The 24,578-nt window shown below is 44.3% G+C and overlaps 1 protein-coding gene across 1 annotated transcript in view; it reads left to right on the top strand.

Moving 5' to 3' along the window:
- LOC124722180 (dynein axonemal heavy chain 5) overlaps window positions 1-24,578 on the top strand; it is an 843,802-nt gene that overhangs the window by 95,050 nt on the left and 724,174 nt on the right. Inside the window, exon 15 of the mRNA XM_047247380.1 lies at window positions 1,244-1,391. Within this exon, the coding sequence (XP_047103336.1) occupies window positions 1,244-1,391 (148 nt within the window). The remainder of the gene's footprint in view (window positions 1-1,243; window positions 1,392-24,578) is intronic.

The following is a 24,578-nucleotide window of genomic DNA, read 5'->3' as shown; positions in this document are numbered from 1 at the left end:
TTGCTTTTGTTGATAGTAATTTTATATCCTCCTTTCAAGACACAGTCCATTATGTTCGTCTACTTTTCGAAGTACTTTGCTGTTTCTGACAGGTTTACAATGACATCGGCAAACCTGAAAGCTTTCTTCCATCTCCCTAGACTTTAAATCATACTCCAAATTTTTCTTTTGTTACCTTTACTGCTTGCTCAGTGTACAGGTTCAATAACTTCGGGATAGGCAATAATCCTGTCTCACATCTTTGTCAACCATTTCTTCCCTTCCATGCTCCTCGACTCTTATAGCTGCCGTCTGGTTTCTGTACAAGTTGTATATTACATTTCTCTTCCTGTATTTTAGCCCCGCTATCTTCTGAATTCCAAAGAGTGTATTCCAGTCGATATTGTTAAAGCTTGCTCCAAATCTAAAAAAGCTATGAACATAGGTTTGTCTTTCCTTGACCTAGCTTCTATGACATGTCGCAGGGTCACTATTGCTTCGCGTGTTCTTAAATTTTTACGGAATCCAGACTGTCTTTTCCGAGATCGGCTTCTAACCGTTATTTCATTGTTATATAAAGAATTGGTGTCAATATTTTACAAATATAAGTTATTAAACTAATAATTTGGTAATATTCACACCAGTCAACACCTGCCTTCTTTGGAATTGTAATTTTCACCTTCTTCCTAAGCTCTATGTAATTATCTGAGACCGCAGAGGAAATAGTGCAGTCGTGGCTGGCTCTCCCGAGGCTAACAGTAGTTCTGAAGGAATGTCGTCTACTCCAGGAGCCTTATTTCCAGTTACATCTTTCAGTGTTCTGTCAAATTCTTCTCGCTGTATCATATCTCCTGTCTCATCGTTATCTACGTCTTTTTTTCTTTCTATAATATTGCCTTCAAGTACATGTCCCTCATATAGCCCTCCCCAATACTCCTTCCATCTTTCAGCTTTTCCTTCTTGGCTTGTTACTGGTTTTGCGTATGATCTTTTGATATTCATAAAGTTGCTTTTCTTTTCTCCAGGAAAATGCTTCTGTATCCGTACTCTTGTCCTGTATCCATTCCTGATAAGCCATTTTGCATTTCCTGTCAATCTCATTTTAGACGTTTGTATTCCCTTTCGCCTGCCTCATTTGCTGCATTTTTATGCTATTATTATTGCTCGTTAAAGACGACATACAGTTTAAAGGGTATTATGACCTTTGCTTTTGACGGTAGAAGTACGCACAAACTAAGAGGCATCTCTTTTATACTGTTCACAGGTGAGCGAAAAGATCCCCTTGACAAAGATGGATGACAAGTACGAGCGAGTCATCAAATACTGCGAGCGCGAAGTGGAGAGAATTATGAAGCTATTCCGCAAGCAAAAGGACGATCCTCCGATGCCACGCAACTTCCCTCCCACAGCTGGTACGTTTACGTAAATATTGACTTCTAAGTGAAATATGTAATGGTTTATTCTAATTTCAATAGTGCTTGGCGTTAACTATAATAAATTAAGTTTTTTAGGCTTTCGACTTTTTCCTCAATATGGATATAGATTGTAACATTATTTCCTGAACAATTTTAGTGTCGTCAGCAAAGATGAAAACTCTAATTTTTAGAAGGAATCTGCTGAAATATGTACTTTTCAGTTAAAAATTATCTGTCTTGAGTCCAAGTGTTTGTTTATCTTGGAGCATTTGTGTCACGTGAGCTGACTTTTTAGTGCAATGACAGCCAGAAAAAGGGCAGTAGCAGTACGTAGATTTTACACAGAGACAGCTTCGGGTAGTAGTATAGCACATGTTTAGTTAAACGTAGTGTAAGTTAGATAGGGACTGGACCTGTTGTGTACCGGTGCATGGGGACTGGCCACCGTTCAGAAACCGTCAGAATTCGTTACCTAGAGTCGACAGGCTGCAGGGTGCTGACATGGGATCGTGATGGCGTTGAGGCAGCTGCAGCGAGACTTACGGCACTTCTAACACCTCTGGCGTCGCCTAGGAACCCCTATGTCGCAACTCTTTCCGATAACCTAATCTAGACGCTGCGCACTCACCTCAGGAAGAATAGCGAACAGTAGCTCCAACTCGAGTCTCTGGCACCATGGATGTCTTTTACGCCTTAAGGGCGTGTTTAAGGTTTTTTCTACTGCGGAGAGCACATATGAGCCGACACGGAGCACTTCGTCCCTTGTGACTGGAACAGAGTGTGGGCTTACGGCTCATTGGGAGATCCAAGGCTAGTGAGTGCACTGGGTGTAGCAGGCTGTAATTCGTGGCTCATGTAGCCACGAATGACGCGTAGTACCTGGTTTCAGATACTATTCTCATTTTCAACAGGCTGGCTGAAAAGGTAAAGCCTAATAGCCGTACATGCATGGTGAAGGCTGAGTCAGCGTTTTGTAGCATCTTTCCCAGCACTGATCACGCTTCTCTTAATCTATATCTATAATCTAAAAACGACTGTGAAGTGCATGGCTGAGGGTACTTCCCAGTGTACCTTTTGTTAGAGCTTCTTTTAGTTCTACTCGAACATTGATCGTGGGAAGAATGAGTGGTTCAATGATAGCCCGTACTATCTCAGATGCAGAAATCTTGTCACCAGACATTAGCCATCTGCGCTCTGTGTTTAGAAGCAGACTCGTCATGTATTACGACCAGCACGCTTTAAACATCACGAGCAGCTAGAATATGGTTTCTTGCCTTGTGTTGACGGTCTCTCCTTCAACATCAGCTATCCCTTCAAGAAACGCAGAATAAAATGTGTCTTGCGTCCTCCGGCGCGAATGCAAACGATTGTGGTTTTCGTAAAAGACAACCTAGGTTTAAGAAGTAACCAGACGTGACAGATGCGATTCACATAGCCGTCATACCAGACTATGTCATCCAGAAAAATCTGCTGTTGCCGACCACTGTCTTGATAACGGACAGGGCATGAACTAGGGGGATATTAAGATCGTCTTGTCCGCCTACACCTCCTGGGATTCCTTCGTTATGGAAGTGGTCGAAATACAGCAAATGACTTGATGGGTAGTCGATCGCGGATTAATGAATTGTACGAGATCACGCCGATGGGTGATTGTAACCAAGGCAGCTAGGTCGGCTACCAACATCTTGCCAGCGCCTGCGTTGGGGTTGACGGCTTATGGCCAGGCTTCTCCGAGCCGCGCGTGCGGAGTACATGACTTGCTTTTTCATAAAGAGGCTATGGATATCAGTCCTCAGCGGTGAAGTTATAGTCCTGCCATATGGCACCTATGCTTTCCTATCCAATCAGTATATAAATAGAATTTTCTGACGCTAACAGAATTAAACAACAAGCCAGCAGGGCGTTGGTGAAAGAGAGAATCCGTTCTACAAAGCAAGAGTTACGTAGACTCTCGAGAAGTCCTTCCATTCATCTGAATATCGGGTCACGTTCATCAGAGGGTTCCTGGTAGTGAGTGAACGGTGTTACTAGGTCGATTTCAGATTGGACGCGGCAGCTGGACGTGCTGCATAAAATTTCAAGTTCCATTGGCTTACACGTCCACCTTCTCAATAAGATAAATCATGCAGACAAGTTGCGTTTAATTTATAGATTAACCACTAGGTGATGCCACGATAACAGTGTTGGAGAAGGGACTAGAACTCTAGCCCTCTCCTAAGATCTTGCCCAACAGAGACTTTATTAGTGGCACACAGCAGAGTGTTTTAAAATTTCCAAGTGAGACAACCGAACAAATAAGGCAAGAGACTTGCATGGGAAGGATGCCAACACCTAAGCAGAACGCCACTACTCAGGAGAAGAAAACATTTCGATCTTTAAGAGAAGACACAGATACAGAAATTTTATTTGCTGACTAGGGCAACGCCGCTGCTCTTCTGTCTGTGATACCTTATTTTTGACACTATGACTGATTTATTGCAGGACTTAGCGCATCGTCGTCTCCAGAATGGGTCCTACGGATACAGCACAACGGAATACTCGTACATCACTCTCCAACGCTCCACCCACTTTACTAACCATCAGAAAAAGAGCTTATGCCTACAACCACCGTTTCCACCGAGACTTCATGGCCTACCAAATATATATAAAGAACATGTTTCGCTTCACACTTACCAATATTGGAATCTCAACATACTAACTAGCAAAACATTCGGCGTCTCTTTTGAGCCCTTTGGTTGGGAGATGTGGAAACTACATTTGAAATTCTGCAGACTTTATATTGTGCCTCAAGCATTTGGTCCTGAAACCAAATGAGTTTCGATGTAATCTCTTTTTTCACAGATGTACCTTTGATGATACATTTGGAATTTATAAGAACTAAACTGGAAGAAGGCATTATACATATCTAAATACATGTGCTCATACCGGTGTACTTTTTATTCTACCTCCCAAATTATGAACAAAAAACAGGTGTTCCTAGCACTTTTGCGACGGAAAGTGTAGAAAAGTGGAAACCTCTCTTTACAAGATGTTACAGGTGCCTTGAGTCACAGTGTGTTTCGTATAGGAACACACAACGACCTGTATTTACAACTTACAAGGTCTCATCATCCATCTCAACATAGCGGCGTAATATGGACTCTGGTTCATGTAGCTGGAGGTATATCAAAGAATTTGTCAGCTGAGCTTAACCATTGCAGTTCTGTATTTACACTGAACAACTACTCCCAGAAGTAAGTTCACCATGAATTTTGACAAGCATGTGTGAAACATCACGACCAACCAGAAGATACCAAGAACTTCACTACGATGGTTTTTCCTCCCTTATGTTGGAGATGTGTTCTCCAGAATGTCCCTTCAAGAAACACATTATGAAATGTGTCTTGCGTCCTTCGGCGCAAGTGCAAACGATACTGGATTCCGTGAAAGAAGAGATCTAAGAAGACTGTGAATATACAAAATCCCGTGTCAGTGTGAGAAATTGTACATCGGCCAGGTGTGTCGCAAGACGTGACAGATGCGATGCACATAGACACCACACCAGCAGGCCAGCGAGAAAACTCTTCTGCTACTGACCACTGTCTCGATACTGGACACGGCATCAACTACGGGAGACGTAGAGCCTCTCCTTCGCCTCCACCTACTGGGATTCACTCATCAAAGAAGCGGTCTAAATACATACTGTAGCGTGTGGTGAATGTAATAAAAGATATAAGATGAGATTAATTACATCTAATTGGCTGTCCTCTATGAGATCACTTCCTGATCAGCAGGGAAAAGAAATCTTACCTGCAGGTCTTCTGTCCCCTGACTATGGATGGTGAATCTAAGGTAGAATGAATGGTTTGAAAAGGGAAAATGGGAAGGCTACAAACCAATATCAGGAGAGCAGTTACTTAATGGAATAATTACAAATAGAATTCTTAGAAACACATTTAAATTAGAAGTAGCCTTCTTACAGGATGGGATGTCATACATCAATAATTCTGGATTACTCGTCGGATAACCAATCCTCTGTAGGAAAGACTAGTCGTAAGTAAAAAACAATTGAACAAGAAATTAAACAAGGGTGGGTTATAATTAAACTGTTACTGCTTGAGAGGGCCATCATGAAAAACGAATGATCATAGGACAATGTGACTTTGTGAAAATATTTGTAAGGTTATGAGGAAGAGAAGTAACTGTACTAGAGACAGCTCTACCGCTGCCCATAACATCTTTGGTGGGATGTTGACTACCTCCATGTCATCTCAACCTTAACGTGTGTTAGTGTCCCATTGATAAACTCTGTCCTAAAAGTAACGCCACAGCCAGAGGTCACACGGGTTCAAATCTGGTGATCTTCGTGAACACGCAGTTTGTAACGATCGGCAAATGATTCGGTTTTCTCCAAATGTATGAGGGTTGGAACTTTAATAGTGGAAACTATTTATTTACAGCTCGTACAAAATAGATACGTGTTTCAAAGTTTTACTCACCTTCAAGGTAGTCACCAGCATTGTGTATAACTCGTTGCGAGCGATGTGGAAGTCGTAGGATACTCTTAGCAGTGCCAGTTGTGTTGACAGTTCGAGCGGTGCCGTCTATTGCCCGATGAATTTGTAGCAGTTCTGAAGCAAAGGCCGTGAAGTGTTTCCTTCAGTTTAGAAATCGAGTTGAACTTATGAGGGCTTAAGTCAGGGCAGTGCAGTGAGTGGTATAGCACTCAGCAGCCCCATCAGTCAACCAAATCAGTAACAGCTTGCACTGTACGTGCTTGAGCATTGTCCTGCAAAATGATAGTCAGGTCCTCAAGAAAGTGTCACCACTTCTGTCTCTAATCTGGTCGTAGGTTGTGTTTCAAAAATGAACAGCATAGAGACAGAAGTGATGACACTTTCTGCAGGACCTGACCATCATTTTGCGGGACAATACTCAAGCACGTACAGTGCAAGCCGTTACTGATTTGTTTGACTGATGGGGCTGCTAAGTGCTATACCACCTACTGCACTCCCCTGACTTAAGCTCTCGTGAGTTCAACTCGATTTCTAAACTGAGGGAAACATTTCACGGCATTCGATTTAGAACTGCTACAAATTCGTCGGGCAGTAGACCGCACCGGTCGAACTGTCAACACAACTGGCACTGCTAAAAGTGTCCTACGACTTCCACATCGCTGGCAACGGGTTATACACAATGCTGGTGACTTCTCTGAAGGTGAGTAAAACTTTGAAACACGTATCTATTTTGTACGAGCTGTAAATAAATAGTTGCCACTATTAAAGTTCCAACCCTCGTATTATGGAGTAACCGAGTGACCTCAATAGCAACGGGAGGTGGAGCTCCATCGTGCATCAAAGCAAATGAGTCGAAAACACCTCCCTCTCGTAGAGAAGAGATCACATATTGGCTAAGCAGATCCGAGTAACGAGTGCTGTCCATGCAACGTGAGCTTCGTCCTATGGGTTCAGGTCCAAAACGTTACTAATAACACAAATCATGCAGCGCACATTCTGAACATCATTTCTATAAAGTTATGTACCTATAGGGTAAATAGTTTCACACTGGCTCAACTAGCGAAAACTTAATTACAACCACGCTGTAGATCGTCCAGCCCAGAGAGAGGTGAAATGTGAGAATCAATCAGAATTAACGTACACTAGGCATAGTACTTGGCCATGAGAGACGCGAGATATGACCAAAAAGGGCGACAGCGTAGCAATTCCCACCTCTCGGCGGGTGCGTGGTGCAGACAGCTTGCGGTGCAAACTGCTCGCTCACGTAATTACAGCAAGCGATGACGGTCCGTGAATAGTCATGCAGATTGAAAGAAATTCTACCAATTTAATTTTACACCCGACTATTCCAAAGTAAGGGAAACCAGTTCATGTTAATTAAAAATGGCAGCAATTTCCACACCAACGATAGACAGGATTCCATTGACGAGGTGCTCTATCAAAGATCTTCAACCACCTGGGCTCCATAAAGAATTTGCGACCGAGTGGGCTTCATAAGGAATCTTCAACTGAATGGGTTTCATAAAGAATCTGCAACTGAATGGGCTCAATCAAGAATTTGCAACCGATTAGGGGCAAGGGAGAAGATTTTATTGCCTTAGTGCACACAGTGCATCTTACCTGGGAGGGAAGGGAAACCGGCTGGGTGGAGGGAAGTCAGTAGGAGAAGCGATGGTGATGATGTTTGGTTTGTGGGAAGCTCAACTGCGCTGTCATCAGCGCCTGTACAAAATCCCAATTTTTACACAATCCAATTTTTTTACACAGTCCAGTCTAGCCACTGTCACGAATGATCACGATGATGAAATGATGAGGACAACACAAACACTCAGTCTCCGGGCAGAGGAAATCCCCAACCCGGCTGGGAGTCGAACCCGGGCCCCCGTGATCAAGAGGCGTCAGCGCTAGCCCCTAGACCACGAGCTGCAGACGAGGGGAAGGGAGGCAATGCTGACCGATCCGGCGGCTTTTCCGCTTGAGGTTTTGCGAAGAATCCCTGGCGGTTAGATTGGACATCCTGTGGTGGCGTCAGGTGTACGACTGCTTTCTTAAATTAATTGATCGGCCGATACTAAAATGAAATACCACCAACATCCAATGGTCCTGTACCTAGGCAAAACATCATTGGGTGCAGAAGGCCGTGGCAAATTGATAACATTATGTAAATTTGTCTTTTATGTTTTCTGACCTATTAAATATTGACGCAATCAGACCATGATTACCATAACTGTATTTGTAATCTAACCTTCAGTATAATCTGTGATCGGAAATACTATATTTAATTAATAAAGTACGCTTCCTTTGTGAGGACTTGGACTACACAGCGCTGAAGCATCTCCCCGTGTGGGCGATACATCGTGGCCAAATCTCAGGACTAGAGCATAACAAATGACTTAATAAACACACAGAATTTTAGCTGAGCAATGCATGGGACCCAGGACCAGCCCACACACCCACGTTTGTTAGCACGCCGCTTCCGGAATTCGGGCAGGAGTGCCGGCCCCAGATCGAATCCGTCTTGCGGGTTAACGATGAGTTCTGGTGTGCCGGTCAGCCTGCATATGGTTTTTAGGCGGTTTTCCACATCTGACCATGTGATACTGGGCTGGTACCCAAGTCCTGCCACAGTTACACGTTCCGAAAACATTTAGAAAATGTTCACACACTTTCACGTGGCCGGCCGCGGTGATGTAGCGGTTCTAGGTGCTTCAGTCCGGAATCGCGCTGCTGCTACGGTCGCAGTTTCGAATCCTGCCTCGGGCATGGATGTGTGTGATGTCCTCAGGTTAGTTAGGTTTAAGTAGTTCTAAGTTCTAGGGGACTGATGACCACAGGTGTTAAGTCCCTTAGTGCTCAGAGCCATTTGAACCATTTGAACTTTCACGTGGGTAATACTGCAAGCCGACAGTTTGGGGGTACTCATATTCCTCCCCGGAGTGTAACAGTTGGCGACGGGAATGGCATCCGGCAAGCTCTGAAATTAACCTTGCCAAATCCAATAGTAACGATGCCGACGCCGCATAGACAAAGGCAAAAGAAAAAGAAGAATGTGTGGGACCCAGCATTGGCGACACCATGGCATTATCGGACGCAGAGAAACGAATGCAGAAAGATTACGCCGATGGGGAATCGAAGTCAGGACAATTCGGCCAGGTCTCAACACGTTGCCCACGCACGTATTGTGGCATCCGCGGCATGGCCCCGGGCTATCACACGCCACGCATGTGAAGCCCGCGGTTCGTTCCTCCTATAGGGTGCTCTGGATGTCAACATCCTCATTTCACGAGGTTACAACCTCGCCTCATGGCGCCTACACTGTCCTAGGGAACCGACGTATAAATCTGGGCACCATAGTCACAGCTGAAGATAACGAGCAGCTACGTCGTTGAAATATTGTGCAGTTTCCACAACGCCATTCGACAGTTATTACGTCGAGAAAACCCCAAAAACCCAAACAGCACAATACGATAATATCTAGTGAGATTCTTGCAGATTCTGAATGCTAACTAATCTCGGTGAAAATAAGTGTTTAATGTGAATTAAACACGGTAAAGGTGTGCTTCTGTAGACACCCTGTGTCAGCGGCAGTGGCGGAACAATTCAGGGAAATCTTGGAAATTGTCACGCGTAAATTTCCTGATCGTGGTTCAGTATTATGGGAAGATTTTAACTTATCAGCTATTAGACACAAATTATTAGCGCGGGTGGCAGATACAGGGATTCGTATGATATTGTTCTTGCCTTGTCTAAAAATTTTCTTGAAGAATTAGATAAAGAACCGTCTCATGAAGGTAACGTCTCAGATGTCCTTGCTACAAACAGGTCCCAAATTTTCGAGGTATTTAACAGAGTAGCTATGATCGAAAGGCCTTCATAGCATGACTGATTGCTGATGTTAACAGGTATGTAAGGGAAGTTAGGAAGATAACGTAGTGAGTGCGACAGGAATCAAATTTATGCTTACCTGTGCAGTCGACATCTAACATCTGCCACTAAGATGGAAAATTTCGAGTAAAAATGGATAAAGTTCAAGAAAACTCCTTAGGCAGGCATATGTTGGGCAAAGCTGTGATGGATGGGAAGCGGTGCTGCGTGGAGGGGTGGTGGGGAGGGGCGGGTTACTGTCTGCTGGATGCGAACTGTGGACCATCAGATGTCCTGTGGCCTCCGTCGGGCGCGGAAGTCGCTTTGGGTCGGCGCTGTGCTTTTAGTTGGCTGAGTGCTGGGTCCCAGGCTTTGCTGAGGTTGAACCCGGCGTCTCTGTTGATCAGCCCATCAGCTACACGTATTTCAATCGCCTCCTTCAGAACACAGTCCCAAAAAGACGAGGCAACTTCCGTATGCGCGTACTCCATAGTATCTCCAGTATCCATGTAATGTTCCGCAACCGCAGATTTTGTAGGCTTCTTCAGTTCAGTGTGCCTTCTGTGTCCCTGGCATACGTTTAGCTGATGGGCTGATCAACAGAAACGCCGGGATCAACCTCGGGGTGGGGAGCTATCAGAGTATAAAGGGGAGGAGATTCAGCGGAGACGCTCAGTCTGGAGGTATCACCTGAAGATGACGGCAAGGGACGCTGTCAAAATATCGTGGTTTGAAAATAACTGCACCCGGCTGGTGACCCGAGAACAGTACAAACAATACAAAAGATAGCTAAACAACACCCGACCAACAATGAACTTAGATATAGTAGAGGTTCTAACTAATAAAATTAAAACGGCTGCAAAATGAGCATCAATAATAACCATCGTTCCAGAACCATACCATGAAACATTTCCATCACTATTAGAAGAGTTTAAAACACAAAGAAATAGATATAGGAGACGATGGCAACAATTCCACAACCCCCGAGACGGACACGAAATGAAGAAACTATCCAGAGAACTACACAAAATAGTAACAGAATGGCGTCGACAAACATGGAAAATAAAATGGCAGCCTTCGTCTTGCATACCAGAGACGAATGGAAATTAGTTAGAAATATCAGAAAACAACCAACACCCGACGCAGCAATTAACGGGCCTATTCGACACATTGGGAAAAGCAGAACTCTTCACCGAAGAATACAATCAACAAATGTCCGTACCGAATAACGAACAACCAAATTTAAACCAAAGACAAAACGAAGATGACAGAATCCAACACCTTCTACAGCAATTCCGAGACACACCTTCAATAGCAAGACATTACTTACAACACCAGCTGAAATAAAGAAACTAATATCTAAAACGAAAAACACAGCCCCAGGCGCCGACCAAATATCCAACATCCACTTAAAGAATTTACCAAGAAAATCCATATTTTTACTAACACGAATAATCAACAGTTGTTTAATAATGGAATACTTTCCGGACAACTGGAAAACAGCAAAAATTGTCCCCATACCAAATCCGGGGAAAAACCCGTCGGACGCAACAAACCACAGACCAATAAGCTTACTACGCACGTTAGCAAAAGTCCTCCAAAGAATAATTCTAAAACGAGTACAACTCTAACAGAAGAGAACATAATGCGTCCAGAAGAATTCGGCTTCACCTCCAAATTATCAGGAGAACTTCAATTAATCAGAATTACCAAACACGCCCAGAACAACTTTAACCTAAGCAAATCCACAGCATCGATATTTTTTTACATATCAAAAGCTTACGGCAGAGTATGGAAAGAAAACCTAACAGTCAAACTCCACCAGATAACACTCATTCCAGACTGCTACATAAAAATCATTGGCTGATTCCCACAAAACAGACAGTTCTTCGTCACAATTCAAGGAAAAAGATCACCCATCAAAACTCCTGAAGCAGGAATTCCACAAGGATCCGTCTTTTCACCCACACTCTTTAACTTATATATCGTCGATTTGCCTGCTCTGCCGAATGTAACGTTAAGCTTATATGCAGATGATACAGCTTTCCTTACATCTGGACGTAAAATCGATATAATAATAGCAAGACCACAAAGACAAATCGACATAATGGAAACATGGGCTCAACGGAACAAAATCATCTTCAACGCAACAAAAACAGCAGCAGTATTCTTCACAATAAAGAGAAAACCAAGTTTAAGAACACAGCTTTAAGTAGCTGATCAAAACATACCATGGAATACAAAGACCAAATTTCTCGGAATACAGCTCGACCAAGCACTAACGTTCAAAGAAAATGCTACAGAACAGAAGAAGACAGCGCAAAAAATAATGAACACCCTAATACCTTTCTTTAAAAGTAGAAAATTAAATACGAAAGCAAAAATACAACTATACAAATCTACAATCCAACCAACAATCTTATATGGAGCAGCAGCATGGAGAACTACCTGCAGAACTAATCTTAAACAACCGCAAATTTTACAAAATATGTGCGTGAGATCGTCCCTCGCGGTACCTCGCTGGAAGAGGATAACAGAAATCCACGAAGAACTAAATGAAAAGTATATCATAGAAAAAATCCAAGACCACGCTGAAAAACTCTTTCAAAAAATTGACGCATGGAGAGAACGTACTCCACAACTTAGAAACATCGCCACAATAGAACCACAACCATGGCATAAATACAAAGTCCCAAAATCAATAGTTACTGGCTAACACCACAAAAATTATTGGAAAATACAGTTAATTTCACGACGAAGACTACCAGCCTGGACAAGAATTTTCAAAGAAAGCAATAGACAAAACTTCCAAGACAACAAAATATACAAAACGAAAATCTCCCAACAGGAAAGGTCAAATCAACAGAACAACTGAGGACCCAAACGAGAGCCAAAGTACTTCTGAATGTGTAAATAAAGAATGAGATGAACCTACCTTTCCTAACCACAGACAAACAAGTAGAGACCGCCAAGGGCGGGTACACTTGGTAACAACACATGACAAAAAAAAAAATTCCTCAGTTGCGATAACCAGGTAGAATATCTTACGCAGAACGCTCCATTCCTCGCAGTTCCTTTTTGCCGTGCCGTTCGTGGTCCATTGGTGGACTGAGGCGCGCCGCGACGCGATTCGCGCTTGGAGACGTGCTCTCAGCGTTTTTAACCGTCATCCTACGACAGCCAATTGCATTCGTTACAAACAGTTGCGTGCACAGTGTCGTCGCGTTCTTTGGGATAGCAAAAAAGCTAGCTTGATTTCCTTTACTGTTTGTTTTAACAGTTTGACACCATCTTCTGTTGCATGGGCCACCCTCCGATAGCTGTCTGGGACGAAGGCCCTTTCCCCAATTTCCGACCCGACAGTAGCAGATGTCATAGTGGACAATACTGCTATCTCCAGCACCTTGGGCTGCTACACTCCTGGAAATTGAAATAAGAACACCGTGAATTCATTGTCCCAGGAAGGGGAAACTTTATTGACACATTCCTGGGGTCAGATACATCACATGATCACACTGACAGAACCACAGGCACATAGACACAGGCAACAGAGCATGCACAATGTCGGCACTAGTACAGTGTATATCCACCTTTCGCAGCAATGCAGGCTGCTATTCTCCCATGGAGACGATCGTAGAGATGCTGGATGTAGTCCTGTGGAATGGCTTGCCATGCCATTTCCACCTGGCGCCTCAGTTGGACCAGCGTTCGTGCTGGACGTGCAGACCGCGTGAGACGACGCTTCATCCAGTCCCAAACATGCTCAATGGGGGACAGATCCGGAGATCTTGCTGGCCAGGGTAGTTGACTTACACCTTCTAGAGCACGTTGGGTGGCACGGGATACATGCGGACGTGCATTGTGCTGTTGGAACAGCAAGTTCCCTCGCCGGTCTAAGAATGGTAGAACGATGGGTTCGATGACGGTTTGGATGTACCGTGCACTATTCAGTGTCCCCTCGACGATCACCAGTGGTGTACGGCCAGTGTAGGAGATCGCTCCCCACACCATGATGCCGGGTGTTGGCCCTGTGTGCCTCGGTCGTATGCAGTCCTGATTGTGGCGCTCACCTGCACGGCGCCAAACACGCATACGACCATCATTGGCACCAAGGCAGAAGTGACTCTCATCGCTGAAGACGACACGTCTCCATTCGTCCCTCCATTCACGCCTGTCGCGACACCACTGGAGGCGGGCTGCGCGATGTTGGTGCATGAGCGGAAGACGGCCTAACGGTGTGCGGGACCGTAGCCCAGCTTCATGGAGACGGTTGCGAATGGTCCTCGCCGATACCCCAGGAGCAACAGTGTCCCTAATTTGCTGGGAAGTGGCGGTGCGGTCCCCTACGGCACTGCGTAGGATCCTACGGTCTTGGCGTGCATCCGTGCGTCGCTGCGGTCCGGTCCCAGGTCGACGGGCACGTGCACCTTCCGCCGACCACTGGCGACAACATCGATGTACTGTGGAGACCTCACGCCCCACGTGTTGAGCAATTCGGCGGTACGTCCACCCGGCCTCCCGCATGCCCACTATACGCCCTTGCTCAAAGTCCGTCAACTGCACATACGGTTCACGTCCACGCTGTCGCGGCATGCTACCAGTGTTAAAGACTGCGATGGAGCTCCGTATGCCACGGCAAACTGGCTGACACTGACGGCGGCGGTGCACAAATGCTGCGCAGCTAGCGCCATTCGACGGCCAACACCGCGGTTCCTGGTGTGTCCGCTGTGCCGTGCGTGTGATCATTGCTTGTACAGCCCTCTCGCAGTGTCCGGAGCAAGTATGGTGGGTCTGACACACCGGTGTCAATGTGTTCTTTTTTCCATTTCCAGGAGTGTATTTTGCGGAGACCTCGAGCTCCACCCACTATCACCCTGCCTGCCAACGTCGGAAACGAGTGGAGGAGGATCAGGCGATAACCTTCTCTTCTCAGTAGAGTGCTAGAAGGCCTTCTTTACTGTGACGGAGGTAGATCATACTTTCACACTAATCCTCCACCCCAAGACCGGACGATGTTCACATTCAGATGTTGCAGAACCTTTCTCTTGGCGGAAGCAGTTCCTCCTTCATACGTACAATAGCATCTGGGCACAGGGCACGTTTCGCAGACGCTGGTGCGGAACAGTTGTCATACCCATACCTAATCCCGGCTAGGACAAACACCTTCCTTCTAGTTATCGCTCATTTCTCTCACCAGCTGTGCTTACAAGGTGATGAAACATATGATTCTTGCTTGGCTGGTAGGGTGACTCGAGTCTCACAATTTACTAACCACTGCACAGTGTGGATTTCGAACGCGCCGTTCTGCGGTTGACCATCTCGTCACTTTGTCAACCCATGTCATGAATAGTTTTCTGCGGAAATACTAGACTGTGGCCGTGTTTTTCGATTTGGAGGAAGCCTACGACACCTGCTGGAGGACTGATATCCTCTGTACGCTGTACACCAGGGACTTCCATTGCCTCATGCCCATTTCCTTCAGGAATTCTTAAAAGACCGAGTTTTCAAGCTACGTGTGGGTTCTGCCTTGTCGGACACCTTTATCCAGGAAAAAGGTGTGCCTCACGGTTCCGTCCTGAACGTCGTCCTCTCTGCTGTCGCCATTAACCCTATTATGGCCTGTCTCTCCCTGGGCATCTCCAGCTCCCTTTTCGTTGACGATTTTGTCATCTATTGCAGTTCTCCACGGATTTCAGCGGCGTCTTCAGCGATGTCTCGATCGTCTTTACTCATGGAGCATCGACAATAGATTTCACTTTTCCACTGACAAAGCCGTTTTGTATGAATTTATGACGACGTAACTGGTTTCTTCCACCGTCTTTACATCTTGGGTCTGTTGCTCATCCGTTCACTGAAACTACGAAACTCCTGGGCCTCATGCTCGATAGGAAACTTTGTTGGTTCTCCCAGGGGTCTTACCTGGCCGCCCACTGAACGCAGTCTCTAAATGTCCTACGTGTCCTCGGCGGTACTTCCTGGGGAGCGAATCGGACCACCCTCCTCCGTTTTTATCTGCACCTTGTCCGTTTGAAACTAGACTATGGGTGTTTCGTTTATGCATTTGCACGTCCGACCCTCTTACGCTGTCTCAGTACTATCCACCATCATGGCATCCGTTTGGCCACTGGCGCCTTTTGCACTAGCGTGGTTGAGAGTCTATACGCCGAAGCAGCCGAACTACCGCTGTTATACCGCCGTTACGTTCTCCTCGGCGCATACGCATGCCGATTGTCTGCCATGCCTGGCCACCCATCCTATGCCACCTCTTCGATGACTCCTTTGATCGTCATTATGGGACGCGTCCCTCTTCTCTGTTACCTCCTGGAGTTTGCTTTCGGCTCTTGCTCCTGCAGCTACCCGCCACTTTCCCGATGGGTGTGAACCCTTCACCACCTTGGCTTCGTGCGGCGGATGGCACTGCTCCAGCCTCGCTCTATCGCAGTAAGTTTCACGACCTCCGCACGAAACTTCGCGATAGTACTATTTTTTACACTGATAGCTCTCGGGCTGACCATGGTGTAGGGTGTGCGTTCGTCATTGGCACCGACGATTTTCGGTATCGGCTTCCGGAACACTGCTCAGTATTTTCGGCAGAGCTCTTCGCCCTGTATCAGGCCACGCAGTACATTTCAATTGCGTCATCTGCTCTGACTCTCTCAGTGCCCTTAGTGCAACGGGTACAGGAAAGCTCTCACTTACTCACTCTTGATGGAGCCACTGCGATGTTCATATGGGTTCCTGGTCACTTCTCTCTGAAGGGAAACGAGGCTACTGACGCTGTTGCCAGGAATGCAGTCCTCGTACCTCGGCCTGCTAGTTCTTCCACTCCCTCCGATGATCCCTGTATTGCCGTCTGTCAGCAGGTGGTGTCACTTTGGCATCACCACTGGTCCTCCCTTCATCGGAACAAGCTCCAGGGAATTTAGCCTCTGCCATCGGACGACGTCCTTTTGGCCTTCTCGCCGTGAGGGGATCATTTTAGCTAGGTTATGTATTGTGCACTGTCTTTTTAGCTATCACCTTTTGTTAAGTGGTGCTCCCCCACAACTATGTACTCGTTGCCCCAACAGTTCACCATTTACTGACGGAATGCCCCTTTTTTTTAACCACTTACATTCTCTATTATGTTTGCCGTCTGAGTTATTGGACGATTTAACGAACGATGCGCAGACTGTCGACCGCGTTTAGCTTTTTAGCCGTCGTGGCAACATGGCGAAGGACAAAAAATGTTCAAATATGTGTGAATTCCTAAGGGACCAAACCGCTGAGGTCATCGGCCCCTGGACTTACACACTACTTAAACTAACTTACTCTAACTTATGCTAAGAACAACACACACACACACACACACACACACACACACACACACACACACACACACACACGCACACACACACACACACATGCCCGAGGGAGGACTCGAACCTCAGGCGGGAAGGGCCGCGCAATCCGTGACATAACGTCTGTAACCACGCGGCCATTCCGCGCGGTGGCGAAGGAATTTAATCTTTAGTTCAGGACCTTTGTTTCTCTATGGCGTATTTTATGTATCTTTCTCCAAGTACCTGTTTTAGTTGTCTTTCCTTCCGTCTCTTGGGCTTAACGTGTAGTCGTTTTTAACTCCTTATTTTCCTTAGTGTTCAACGGTTCTGGCGTTGGCGCGTTACATTGGTTGTTTTTGCACCCTATAACAAAACAAAACAAATTTACATAGATGCTGATCCAGCTCTAGTGGCAGATGCTACATATGAGTCGTCGTGCAGCAGGGTGTGGTTTGTTGTTTAAACACTGATAGCGTACGAGTACGTTCCTAGAAAACTCAACCAACAAATTTCTTCCCCTTTGCAAGAACATCTCGTGGGTGAAATTAGAGAGATTCAAGCTCACGCGCTGGCATTACCAACAGTCGTTTTCCCCCGAACCGTTAGCAACGGGAACAGGAAAGAGGGGAGGTGACAGTTGTCCACAAAGTACGTTCCACAAAACAACGTAAGGTGACATGCAAAGTACAGATTCAGGTGTAGAAATAAATGTACGTCTGGATGTAGAAGCAAAAAACGCATGTAATAGCAGTAGTAATAATAATAATAAAATGTAAGAAAAATAGCATAGTCAAGGGAAAACACACTAAACAAGAAGATTACATATTGGATAACCACAGCGACTGCAGAGAAGCGATGGAAAAAACAGATGCCTATAAATATCTAGGATACAAACAAAAAATAGGAATAGATAATACAAATATTAAAGAAGAACGAAAAGACAACTATAGACAAAGACTAACAAAAATACTGAAAACAGAATTGACAGCAAGAAACAAGACAAAAGCTATAAATACTTATGCTATACCAATATTGACCTACTCATTTGGAGTAGTGAAATGTAGTAACACAGACCTAGAAGCACTCAATACACTTACACGATCACAATGCCACAAATACAGAATATATCACATACATTCAGCAACAGAAAGATTCACATTAAGCAGAAAGGAAGGAGGAAGGGGATTTATCGACATAAAAAACCTACATTATGGACAGGTAGACAATTTAAGAAAATTCTTTATAGAACGAGCAGAAACTAGCAAAAGACACAAAGCAATCACTCATATAAATACATCGGCTACACCATTGCAATTTCGTAACCACTTCTACAACCCTTTAGATCACATAACATCAACAGATACGAAGAAAGTAAATTGGAAAATGAAAACACTACATGGCAAGCACCCGTACCATCTAACACAGCCACACATCGATCAAGACGCATCCAACACATGGCTAAGAAAAGGCAATATATACAGTGAGACGGAAGGATTCATGATTGCAATACAGGATCAAACAATAAACACCAGATATTACAGCAAGCATATTATTAAAGATCCCAATACCACAACAGATAAATGCAGACTTTGCAAACAACAAATAGAAACAGCAGATCACATCACAAGCGTATGTACAATACTAGCAAATACAGAATACACCAGAAGACATGACAATCTAGCAAAAATAATACATCAACAACTCGCCATACAACATAAACTAATTAAACAACACGTTCCCACATACAAGTATGCACCACAAAATGTACTGGAGAATGATGAATACAAATTATACTGGAACTGAACCATTATAACATATAAAACAACACCACATAACAAACTTGACATCATACTCACCAATAAAAAGAAGAAATTAACACAAGTAATCGAAATATCCATATCCAATACAACAAATATACAGAAGATATCAGGAGAAAAAATTGAAAAATACATCCAGCTGGCTGAGGAAGTCAAGGACATGTGGTATCAGGATAAAGTTGACGTTATACCAATTATACTATCAACTACAGGAGTCATACCACACAATATCCACCAGTACATCGACACAATACAGCTACATCCAAACGTATATATACAACTACAGAGATCTGTAATTATTGATACATGTTCAATTACCAAATATCATCTCTGAAAAATAATCGTTTCTGTTTTTGGACATTCTGTGTAACTATTAACATTTTTTCTGGTCTTCCTGCCAGATGTTGATTTCCACGTGATTCATGACATAACATACTGCAAAAACTATCATCTATCGATGATCTTCAAATGGTTTCAAAGCATTGAAATAAGAGGTCAACGAGCGTAAGCCATTACAGAAATTTTATGTTACGTTGTTTTCTAACGCGCACAGCAATTCCGTATAGGTTCCGTACAGGCTTCAATTGCTCGTCTAGTCACCAAAAGAAGGAAACAATTCGTAGGTGAGGCCGTCACATGTGCAAATCATCCATGGCTGAAAGAATACGACAAGAAATCATCATCAACGATTAGCCACTCCCTGCAAATACTCAGTTCTTCCGGGAATACTGGATACCTTTCGAAGCTAGGTTAATTAGTTAATAACTTGTTACCCGATTTCTCCCTCGCTGATATCGAATGAGTGACGCATACATCATTTGTTTGTATATGATGCTTATTGGTCATTTACACAACGCTAGATGGCACAGTTGCTTAAATTTAATGAAAATGAACCCGTTAATCTTTATCACTAGTAAAGTTACAATAGAAAAACAGGTTTAACAACACAGTAAACAAATTTTCCAACTTTAGTACAAATTATTTCAGTCCTTTGCCTATATAATTCGAGGAATTGTCTGCAGGAAATGAGTTCAGAGAATGTTTAAGTTTCCGTTGTTACTTTTCAGAAGTTTGACATTATTGATCAAATGATAAAATATATTTGTGGCTGCGCATTCAGCTCCTTTCTGAGTGACTTGCGGCTGTATTGATGAATAAACAAGTTCATACTTGACTTCTAATATTGTATTTGTGAACATTAGTATTCTTTTCAGTTGTGATGGATCATTTATGACGAAGTATGCTAGTGAATGTATGTGCTGTGAAGGTGCAGTTAAAATTCCTAAATTCTTAAAAAGGCGTCTATAATATGTTTGTGGGTGAACAGGTCATATTATTCTCACTGATCACTTTTACGCAATCACTACTCACCTCGTAAGTAATGAGTACCCCCTCCCCCAAAACAATCATACCATAAGACATTAATGAATGGAAATACGTAAAATTTGTTAATATCTTGATTCGTTTGTTTCCCAAATTAGAAATTATGTGACGAGCAAAAGTTATTTGACCCAGATGTTTAAAAAGCTCAGTAACACCCTCTCATTACAACCCCATTTGTATTTCCCCGACAATGTCCATGGCCTTAAAGTATATTGTTCACTACCACCTAACCATAACCAACATTCTAGACAAATACCAATACGTCTTCCGCAAACATCGCAGCACATCATCTGTGCCCGAACAGGTCTCGGAAGGCCGTGTCAGCTTCAGCCTATAGGAGTCACTAGATGAGCATATGGAGGGAGGGCCATGTGGGCAGCACACCACTCTCCCAACTGTTGTCAACTTTCGTGACTGGAACCGCTGCTACTCAGTCAAGTAGCTTCCTAATTGGTTCACAAGGAAGATTACACCCCGCTTGCTAATAGTGCTTGGTAGACCCGGGCAATAACCCATGCAGGGGCTAGCCACGCACGCCCGACATCCGACAGCGCTTAACATCGGTGATGTGACGGGAACCGGTTACCATTGCGCTAACGCCGTTGGCGCAACACATCTGCTTACATAGAAGTAAAAGACGACCTGAAACTACCAATGGACAGATAAGAGACGAATATCGTTAGCTCTGAATTTTTTTTGCAAAGCCTTTGACACCGCTGACTTCGTTACTTTACTTGCCAAACTTAGCACCATGCTTTTCTCAAAGTGCAGTGAATGGTTTTGCTCGTATCTGACATCTCGCCACCAATGTGTCCAAGACCTCGAAGTCGCAGTGGAAACACGCAGTATCACACATCCCCCACGACTCGGTATTATATGCTATATCCCTTTCATTGTAAGTTAATCAAATGTTATTAGGTCTCTCCTACTGTTAATATCATATGTGTTCTGATGACATACGTTTATATTTAAAAGTAAATGGCAGTACTGACCTGTGTGTATCATCAAAATGCGCGCAGAATATAAGGTTAAAGCTTAGTCCATCCAAATCCCAACAGTCCTTTGTGATTATTCTAGGTTCATTAGACCGAAATGTCATGATCCCTAATACAGTTAATCCTAAATGGGACAAATATAAATTGCTATCCTTGAAAATAGTGTAGGAGTAGTAATGAATGAAAACCTAAACTAGACTGAACACATAGCAACAATCCGCAAGAAGAAATCAGCATCTCTCCAGTCTACACAAAAATATAATCAGCTCTTCCATTTTAGCATAAGAAACAAACTTGTACCAACGCAGGTATTTCCAATTTATTATTACAGCGTTGTTATCCTGTGAAGTCTTTCTCAGGAAAGCTCACAGTACTTGTAGCTGATGGTGAACACCTGCATATGCTGTACCTGTGAAGTTCGTATTTTTTTGTAATATTTCATTTAATTATGCAGAATTATCCTGACAACGTCCAGACGAACGCAGAGATTTCCACACATTCAGTCTCTTCTAGCAACTTACAAATGTATATATTCTCTCATCCCTCTCGTTGATCTTAAAGCTCTTGTCTGAACAACACAGCAGAAACACTAGTTCCCATCAGACTAAAATTCTTACTGTTCCACTCCATCATTCAACCACATTTTGTAAGTCCCTTTGTGAGATGACAGCATTGCACCTGAAAATGTTTAAAGTAAGGGGGAATTCTCCCAAAGTTTAAAATCTACCTGCTGGACTGTTTTGTAGCTTTCTGATGGAAATGAACATGCGATGGCTCTTCAGTGCCGCCTCTATGTTTTGAGTGATGCAGCAGAAACCAGCAGCTGAACCACAGCGACTGAAGGAGCCATAAATAGCTAGCGGGTGCTAAGGTGTCGGTATGCCGCTTACAGCAGCAGGGCTGTTTATGCATTGTGGGACAGGCCAGTCCAAGCACCGCAATCCTACCAAGGCAGCAGAAAGACTTGGCTCTCGATGGACAGGCCAAGGAGATTCTATATAGCAGGGCCACAGATTGTTCACAGCATGGCTGGAAGCAGTTTATCAGCACAATAACAGGTCCTAACCCATAAAAACAACGATCAATTTTGGCAGACGTATTATCAGTCTGGCAGTACCTACCGTGACGAGCGGACTACACCAAGCACCAGAGCAGTATGGAGCATCATGTAGTCTCCATGATTTCGGGTCTCCACGACGGACGGGGCGACTCAAAAAAGCGTTGCATGGGAGCTGACTGATTTGCTGCACAAACTTTGCAATGAGCGGTCATTTGGTCAATCTGCTGCTAAGTCCTTCCTAGAATTGGTGCCCCTCCTCTGGTGGACCACTTTCGGGCTCACTCCAGCAGCATCCAGGCTCCTGCTGTGCAGGGCAGCAGATACAGATCAGGGGCCCTATTCTGTATCTCTTGGCTGCTATGTCGATCGGTTCAGTAGGCGAGCGCACCGAGTGGCATGGTTATCAAAGGAGAGCCCCAACGTTATTCTGTAAGCATTTCGGAAGCGATGCCACATGGTTCTAGCGAACGAAGGTGCTGCTGTCGGTTCTCCTCGCCCTAGCCAATCAAAAGCAAGCAGCCACGCATCCGCACATGCAAACTGCAGCCCACACAGCGCCAAGAACTTGAAGCAGCTAGCACCTGACACTGGCACACTATTCATCACATTACCAGAAAGTGTGTTTAGAGTACGTAGTAGCTCATGGGCATTTCAAAGGGGTTCATCTCGTCATCTTGTCCCGCAGATTACGTTGCTATATTCTGTGGTGTCACCGCCAGACACCACACTTGCTAGGTGGTAGCCTTTAAATCGGCCGCGGTCCATTAGTATACGTCGGACCCGCGTGTCGCCACTGTCAGTGATAGCAGACCGAGCGCCACCACACGGCAGGTCTAGAGAGACGTACTGGCACTCGCGCCTGTTGTACAGCCGACTTTGCTAGCGATGCTACACTGACGAAGACTCTCTCATTTGCCGAGAAGATAGTTAGCATAGCCTTCAGCTAAGTCAATTGCTACGACCTAGCAAGGCGCCGTATTCAATTGATATTTATTATATGAAGCATGTATCATCAAGAGCGATGTTATACAATTATGGATTAAAGTTAAGTATTCCAGAAGCTACGTACTTTTCTTTATAGCATTCATTACGTATCCTGTTTCAGACCTCACGCCAGCCTGCGTGAGTTTAAGCGCGTGCCTTTCAGCTTCCTCTCATTGTGTCTAGGCTGTCTTGTCTAGACACAACATATTCCATGGCGCCATATTCCCTCAAGCTGACGTGTGCACCTCCGTTGCTCTTGCCTCCTTCTTAACAGTAATATGAGCACCATGTCTACTTCTCCATGATTCTCAGCTCAAATGCATATAAATGTTTACAATTTCCCTCATCGCGTGTTACCATGTATGTATAGTATCGATAGGATGTTCGACTGTGTTCTGCAAATTGTCATAAATGCTGTATTATGTCATTTTATTCTCATTCACATTGACATCTTGCTTTGGATTTTACTTTTCAGATGGTTCAAATGGCTCTGAGCACTATGGTACTTAACTTCTGAGGTCATCAGTCCCTAGAACCTAGAACTACTTAAACCTAACTAACCTAAGGACATCACACACATCCATGACCGAGTCAGGATTCGAACCTGCGACAGTAGCGGTCGCCACATTGAAATCTTGCTGTGGATTTTACTTTTCAAATGGTTCAAATGGCTCTGAGCACTATGGGACTTAACTTCTGAGGTCATCAGTCCCCTAGAACCTAGAACTACTTAAACCTAACTAACCTAAGGACATCACACACATCCATGTCCGAGGCAGGATTCGAACCTGCAACAGTAGCGGTCGCGCGGTTCCAGACTGTAGCGCCTAGAGCCGCTCGGCCACCCCAGCCGGCTTTACTTTTCAGAAAATGAATTAGGAAAGGTGTGTAGTACCACATTGTACAAATATATTCATAAAAGCACTCAAAAAAATGCTTCAAAGACTGTCAAAGAATAAGAAGACGCATAGAATGTGATTGTAACTCGCTCCTAGAGATCCAAATGATGATGTAGTCTACTTCCTTACATTATACATCAATTATATGGATCTTAAAAACGAAATTTAAAAAGCACCTTTTCGAGAGTGTGTAGCGAATGTAGCTACTGAAGTTCGTCGAAGTTTATAACATGCATCTGATGAATCAACGTGTTTCAGATATGTTGGTATAGTTTAAAAATATTATGGCGATGAGCTTTCATCTGTCTGCTGTTGTTCAGGGTTCGATTGCAGATAAATATTTGTGACAAGCAAGAGGATAAAC

This window comes from Schistocerca piceifrons, chromosome X (genome assembly GCF_021461385.2).
Source record: "Schistocerca piceifrons isolate TAMUIC-IGC-003096 chromosome X, iqSchPice1.1, whole genome shotgun sequence".
Lineage (NCBI taxonomy): Eukaryota > Metazoa > Arthropoda > Insecta > Orthoptera > Acrididae > Schistocerca > Schistocerca piceifrons.
This window is presented reverse-complemented; position numbering and strand designations above follow the sequence as displayed.